This window comes from Ptiloglossa arizonensis, chromosome 5 (assembly GCF_051014685.1).
Source record: "Ptiloglossa arizonensis isolate GNS036 chromosome 5, iyPtiAriz1_principal, whole genome shotgun sequence".
Classification (NCBI taxonomy): domain Eukaryota; kingdom Metazoa; phylum Arthropoda; class Insecta; order Hymenoptera; family Colletidae; genus Ptiloglossa; species Ptiloglossa arizonensis.
Window position 1 is genome coordinate 27399129 of NC_135052.1, and position 6345 is coordinate 27405473.

Here is a 6345-nt window from a genome sequence, read left to right on the forward strand (position 1 = left end):
CTAGAAAGCAGAGGAAAAAGAATGAGAAATCGTAATTACTTGAACTTAATATTTTTTTTTTTATTATTCATTGTATCATAATACTATACTTAATTTAAATTTTCAGTGCAATGCAAGAGTTTGGTTTTTGTTTTTGAACAAAATTCACTGCATATTAATAGTCAAGGTTAAAAAACATTATTTCTAATGCAGTGGCATTTGTTTTTTGTTACTGTCTTTCGAATATATAATATTTACATTAACAGTAATACTCCGTGTTTACACTAATGATTCAAACCTATATCCTATTAACTCATCAAGATGCTTAATTTCTTCACAGTTTGTTCACAAATCTTTTAGAATATCAGTAAAAAATCAGAAGACGGAAACGAAATTCGAATGAATTTCTTTTGAGAAATTAATAGTCTTGATGGGCTAAATAGTATATTGCAGCGCACGTAACCTGTGTATGTATTTATACGCGTAAAACACAAATACATTTTACACAGTCGATTCTATATTACATAATGGTAGTGTACAATTTTTGTAAGGAAGAATTTTACATCTTCAAAAATAAGCAAAATAAAAATGAACACTTTGTTATCATCAAAGATCAGGTATCAATTGAAAATATACTATTTAAAAAAAGACGAATTAAGGAAACAAATAAGCAAGTTCAAGAAAATAAAAAAGAACAGGACTTACATAACTCAAACATTTCAATATAATTTACAGAGAAGGTATTTAGACCTAGTAATTGTCTGTACATGTGTGTATTCTTAATGGAAACAGAAGAACTTAATTGCGCCTATAAAAATCGTAATGTCAGGTCAAAAGTCAGATACAAACAGAAAAGGTAAGATTAAAGATCACGAATTGGAATGCTGTGATGGTGTTAATCCTCCAGTGTGTTCAGGACTATGCTTTTGTTTTTTACGCTTCTTCTCCTTTTTACGTTTTTTCCTAGCTTCTTTTTCTTCATCGTGTCTTTTCTGCTTTTTATGTTTTTTCTCATGTGTATCTGAACCACCGATGTCTGTCGTTGTTGCTTCTTGACCACTAGGTACTTCGCCTGGCTTGTGTTTGTGCTTTTTATGTTTATTCTTATGTTTTCTTTGTGGAGCTTGATTGACATAGCGATACTGCTCCGGTAGCTACACAAATATACAATTTCTTAATTTTATCTAAATATTGTGTTTGGTAAATTTTCTTTTACAATACAATCAAATTCACTTACAGGCCCAGGATGCAAACGAAAACCAGCTAATTGAACACTGGTCAATGGTAATAATTCTTTGCCACCTATTGGAGGTTTTTCAATGACAGATCTCAATGAACTAAAAAATAAGAGCATCATGATAATAATTCTGAATACTATAATTAATTTAAAACTATATCACCATACCTATTATCTAGATGACCTGGTCTATCTATAATTCCAGGTAAATTAGGTAAAAATGAAGAAAGTTGTTCCTTGAGTTTTTTTCCACTAAATTTACTATAAGAATGTTCTAGGCCATAATAGGCCATTAAATTGGTTGCCCCTGTGAGTTCACTTTCTCCTGAAAAATACATTAAAGATGTAATGTCAATTTATTAGAAATAATATTCTTGATTTATGTTTTACAATAATAAGTGATAATGTAAAAAAAATACAGTACCAGGGGGTTCCTTCATCAAGTAAAAAGGTCCACTATGGACAATGGAAGGATTCTTTCCCAGGGAAATGGTTGTTTTCAGGGTCCCTGTCGAATCTTGACGTGAAACAACAGGGGAACGTGCACCCCTGGGCGATGACTTTGGTGAATATTGCTCCACTTTGCTACGAAACTGATCGCCCATCATCATCCTTTGATTTTACTTCATGGCACCTTCACTACAATTAATGAGCTCTAACGGAGAGCACAAATAATCGTTTAAAGTTTGTTTTTATCAGCCAATGAATGTTTACACTTTACTAAAGCATCCAAGAACAACTTGGTGCTACTACAACAACGCACAATGAACACATAATTTTCATATTATTGTGTACAGGCACCATGCAACACAGCGACAATGGGGATACATCATTCGATAAGTTATACAATCAGTGTACAATATGTAAAAAATGTCTCAAGACCATTCTTTTTTAACTCAATTTCATGGAATATAAATACTAGGGTTACACAACAATCATCACCACAATCTACTTGTCCACAAATTAATTGAGATACCGATTGATTGTTTTGTTAACATCTTGATCGTATCACTCATTCGGTTTCGTTCGTAGGTTACAGTTCGTATAAACGAAAACGGTTGTTGTCACTAGTGAGACATCACGAACAGAGTTCTGTTTCTAAACTAGAAATCAATCAAAATTTGACGCTGTTATAGTACTTAGTTGAGTACATACTGATGCAAATATATCTAGACGAATCCGTGTATATCAATTCATCTAAATCCATTATTTCTTCGGGTATCCCCATTAACCAATAAACCCTCCCTCTTGTTTTCATGTCTTATCGAAGCACTACTCGATTAAACATTTTTTATGTCCCTTTTTACTTCTGTTCTACACGTCGCACAATTCACATCAAAAGCTCACACTTTGAAAAGTACACATTACTTCTAGATCGAGACATGTACGGAGCCAGGTATATAGATAAGCAACCATAAGTGAGTTAGATGCATCGTAAATGTCATGCTTAAAAAGTTCAAGGATGTGCAGCTTTAATATAATAACAAGTCAATAAAGCAAACATAAAATTTAGAACATTCTATTTGTAACACTACTGACTTCCTTGTTAAATTTTTTGTTCGATAAAGCAGAATATTTTTGATTCATATCGGTAGATTATTTCATATTTGTGTTTCGCAATCACACACGTTTAAAGTATGCATGCATGTGAAACGCACGTTTTAGGTGCGTTCTCAATGCATCCGTCAAAGATATATTTTATCTTTAAACTAAATTGATTTTGATTACTAAAGAAAAGAAGGTTAACACAGGATACAAGATATCTCATTTTATAATTATATACATTCATTTCAAACATGGAATATGTAAACGGTTTAAGTAATTTCAATAAGGTTAAGTTTCACTTGGATATAAAAACTAAAATCAGCTTTCTCGACTGTTGTATCTTGTTACCTGCATTAAGGCATGTTGTTCGAAATTATCTCTATAAAAATGATTGTATTTGCAATATTTTTGCGTTCTTAACAAAACTGCAATCAAGTATCATACTTAAAATATTAGATAAATAAATATATAAATGTAATAATTTCATACATGACACTAATCAAATTAAATGTTTACCTAGGATTATAGCGTTTGGAATAGTGTCAATGGGATTTAGAAGCAGTTATCGTGCATTATTTAATTTGAGATAAAATTATACCAAGGAGTTTAATTAGTCACACTACTCGTTGGACAGTCTTGTAATTTTTTCGAAAGGGAGCATTCAATTAGATTAACAATTTCAAAATTGTTATATGCTTTAGCTACTTCCAATGGTGTACGACCACTACGATTTTTCTGGTGCAAATTAGCCCCTTCCTCAATAAGATACCTGTATAGTTTAATGAAAACTGTTAAAACTTAATTCGTAAATTACATACTTCTAGATGTATACATATATATGTTGCACATTTACTAACAGAGCCAATATCAAATTCCCCGTCATGGCTACTATATGCAATGGAGTACGTAAACCGATGAGATCTGTTGTATTTAAATCTGCTCCGTTTTGAAACAGAAGATCCAATATATACATATCCGACATACTTCGTGCTGATAAAATAGCTTCGAGAAGTAATCCCAATGTACTTTTATAAGGTGCGGACGAAACCATTGCTCTATGAAACCAAAATTATAAATATTGCAACTACGAACAATTTGTACGGTATTAAAGGTAATTTAAATATGCTGTTCCAAAAATTTAAAAAGGTTTAGGTTAGGTTAAGTTACCCGAAAGATAGTAGCAATTTAATCATGGGAAAAGAGCGTCTTCGTATAACGCTAGCATACAGTGGACACTCGTGAAAAACATCATAAACATTTACATTCGCATTGTGTGTCAATAGTACGGCAGCGCTTTCGATATCCTTTTGAAGAACAGAATAGTGCAACGGACAACGGCCTAAGCTGTCTCTAGAGTCAATTATGGCGCCATTTTTGAGCAATATTGCGATCGCATCTGTGTGTTCAAGTAAAGCAGCTATGTGGAGTGGCGTTAATCCTGTACAGGATTCATGACTGATTCATTGACTCATTTGGATTTAGTTTAAGAAAAACTTATACTACACGAAGTACAAGTTTCTACACTATTTGATTTTTTACCATCAAAGGAGTTAACGTAAAAGTAATAAGTTTGATAAAAATGCGACTCGAACTGAATATTTTGAGTCTGATAATTGAATCAAATTATTATAACGATTAATACTTTAACTATTGGGGCAAAAATCGCGTATCATTCGTTTAACGTGTAACAATAAAGCAGATACAAGCAGTAATATTATATTTATAATAATATATAATATTGTACATGTAACTGTATACACACATAATAATATAATATCACTCATCTTATTTATAAAAAAAATTTTAACGTTAAAATTTTGAAGTGGTTGAACAATGACCCATAATTAATGTTTTTTTTCGATGGCGCATAATATTAAACTTTTAACTTGTTGAGTGCTCGTAGAAAACGTCTGAGGGCGTTCGACAAGCATTCTTAACCAATAAAAGTGCTATATTTTTTCACTATATATACATACGTATATATACCAAGCTTTGAACATTTAACACTAAATCTGTTAAATTTTTGCCTAGAATTCTAAGTTTAGCAACATTATCAATGCGGTTTAGAGACAGTTACCGTGCATTGTTTTCGACTCGATGTCGATAGAAGGTTGATCGCAAAGCAGTTGTATGAGATTGACATCATTGTGCTCAACCACGATATGAAGAGGTGTTAAGTAATCCGATCTTCTGCAATTAACGTCTGCATTCTGGGTGGTTATATTTGAAATTGTTATAATTCAAATAACACCACGATATTACAGTACGATTCACTTTTATACCTGAGAGAGTGCCTCCCTTGCGGCAGGCATGTGTCGCATGCTGCAAGCCTGCAATAATTTCCAATTAACGTTGTTGTTTATCGTCCTCGACCAGTTGGCGGGATCGACAATGGTAACGCGACGAGATGATCGTTTCTTCATTTAAAACAAAAATTTCAGCAATTAATCAAAATAATCGTGATATATAATTTCTTTCAAACTAAAAAATTTAGAGCAAAAAGATTATAAAAATCATGAAAATAATTAAATTTTGGTTATTACACGATGAAGGTGCATAGCGATTATCTTTTTTTTTTGTTACATTTTTTGATAACTTCATGAAAATATTTAAATAGATCAGTGATATTTTTCCGATGGAAATAGATCAAAATACGACCAGGTTTGAATGACTATTAATTATACATCATCAAAAGTTTTTCAGAAATTATCAAAGTACCGAATATTTAAAAATAATTCAAATAAGGTTGTGTTTCGACTCGTTTTCATCGGGAAAACTTCACCAATTTATTGATGATACTCTCATGAAAATATACTCAAAGTACACAAATTTTAATTCTCTTTGTTTCGCCTTCGGTTGCAAACCACACAATTCATGTTCACACTATCTGAATAAACAAAATGAACAAATGAACTATTTTTACAGGAAGGAATACATCAGACTAGAATATAGTTAGTTAATATTATTATTATTATTATTATTTTTATTTATTTCGTTATAATATTATATATCGTTCGATCGAAAGCACCATTGGTTTGAAAAATATTTATGGCGCCAAATGACAACTTCTTTTGATTTGAAATGCACACGCATATAGAATCGAACATTTATACGATGTTTGTTATTATAATATGCACACATAGTCGTATATCCATTCTAAAGTAAAATAGTCGATACAGAGTTTCCTTTTCTTTCTTTTTGTTTTTAAAATGTATTCCGAGTAGTTCGTGCAGGCAATCTGTAATTGGCCGCGAACTGTTATCATCAATAATTTTCGAAATTCGTTCGTATATACGTGCTGCTACAATTTCACCGGATATTATCATCTGTTATTTCTCAATAAATCTTCCTCGAGTAAAAATATCTAGGTTTTCCTCATACTTTAACATTACAATTGTCCAAGATGTTTGAATATATTTTCATAAAATCAATAACAATAAGTGTTTAGCAAATTTGGAAAATCCATGCTGATTAAAAAATTTTATACTGTTAGTTGCGTAATTGTTTTTTGTTTCAATTCAAATACCATAGAAATACGATTTCTTTTCCACGTTTAGAATTAGATATGCATTCAAATAGTTTAA

General features: G+C 31.4%; 2 protein-coding genes and 1 long non-coding RNA gene across 6 annotated transcripts; all 3 read right to left on the minus strand.

The window, feature by feature from the left end:
* Positions 1-44: 44 nt before the first annotated feature.
* On the minus strand, positions 45-2925 carry Med19 (mediator complex subunit 19). 4 transcript variants are annotated; one of them, XM_076311440.1, is made up of 5 exons: positions 2756-2925; positions 1641-1871; positions 1385-1541; positions 1217-1316; positions 45-1133 (listed from the first exon to the last, which is right to left on the minus strand). In XM_076311440.1, the coding sequence occupies exons 2-5, from the start codon at positions 1825-1827 to the stop codon at positions 849-851; spliced, it is 729 nt and encodes a 242-aa protein (XP_076167555.1). In that variant the 5' UTR covers positions 1828-1871; positions 2756-2925; the 3' UTR covers positions 45-848. The 4 variants fall into 4 exon arrangements, with proteins under 4 accessions (XP_076167555.1, XP_076167553.1, XP_076167552.1 ...); XM_076311438.1 differs by lacking the exon at positions 2756-2925 and adding an exon at positions 2372-2723; XM_076311437.1 differs by lacking the exon at positions 2756-2925 and adding an exon at positions 2193-2723.
* Positions 2926-3367: 442 nt separating this feature from the next.
* LOC143147460 (uncharacterized) lies at positions 3368-4545 on the minus strand. Its single transcript, XM_076312703.1, has 4 exons — positions 4542-4545; positions 3929-4199; positions 3619-3816; positions 3368-3530 (listed from the first exon to the last, which is right to left on the minus strand). Exons 1-4 carry the CDS (start codon positions 4543-4545, stop codon positions 3368-3370), a joined length of 636 nt encoding a protein of 211 aa, XP_076168818.1.
* Positions 4546-4554: 9 nt separating this feature from the next.
* On the minus strand, positions 4555-5169 carry LOC143146876 (uncharacterized). The gene is made up of 2 exons (XR_012992100.1): positions 5044-5169; positions 4555-4971 (listed from the first exon to the last, which is right to left on the minus strand). It is a non-coding gene; the product is annotated as an uncharacterized LOC143146876 (long non-coding RNA).
* Positions 5170-6345: the final 1176 nt, after the last annotated feature.

Excerpts from the sequence above, each read along its gene's own strand:
- Med19 (XM_076311440.1), bottom strand. The coding sequence starts at position 1,827 with ATGATGATGGGCGATCAGTTTCGTAGCAAAGTGGAGCAATATTCACCA. Across the intron at positions 1,542-1,640 it reads CTTGATGAAGGAACCCCCTG|GAGAAAGTGAACTCACAGGG; the intron begins GTACTGTATTTT and ends TGTATTTTTCAG. Across the intron at positions 1,317-1,384 it reads CCAGGTCATCTAGATAATAG|TTCATTGAGATCTGTCATTG; the intron begins GTATGGTGATAT and ends CTTATTTTTTAG.
- LOC143147460 (XM_076312703.1), bottom strand. Across the intron at positions 3,817-3,928 it reads AAATTGCTACTATCTTTCGG|AGCAATGGTTTCGTCCGCAC; the intron begins GTAACTTAACCT and ends TTGGTTTCATAG. Across the intron at positions 3,531-3,618 it reads GGGAATTTGATATTGGCTCT|GTATCTTATTGAGGAAGGGG; the intron begins GTTAGTAAATGT and ends TAAACTATACAG.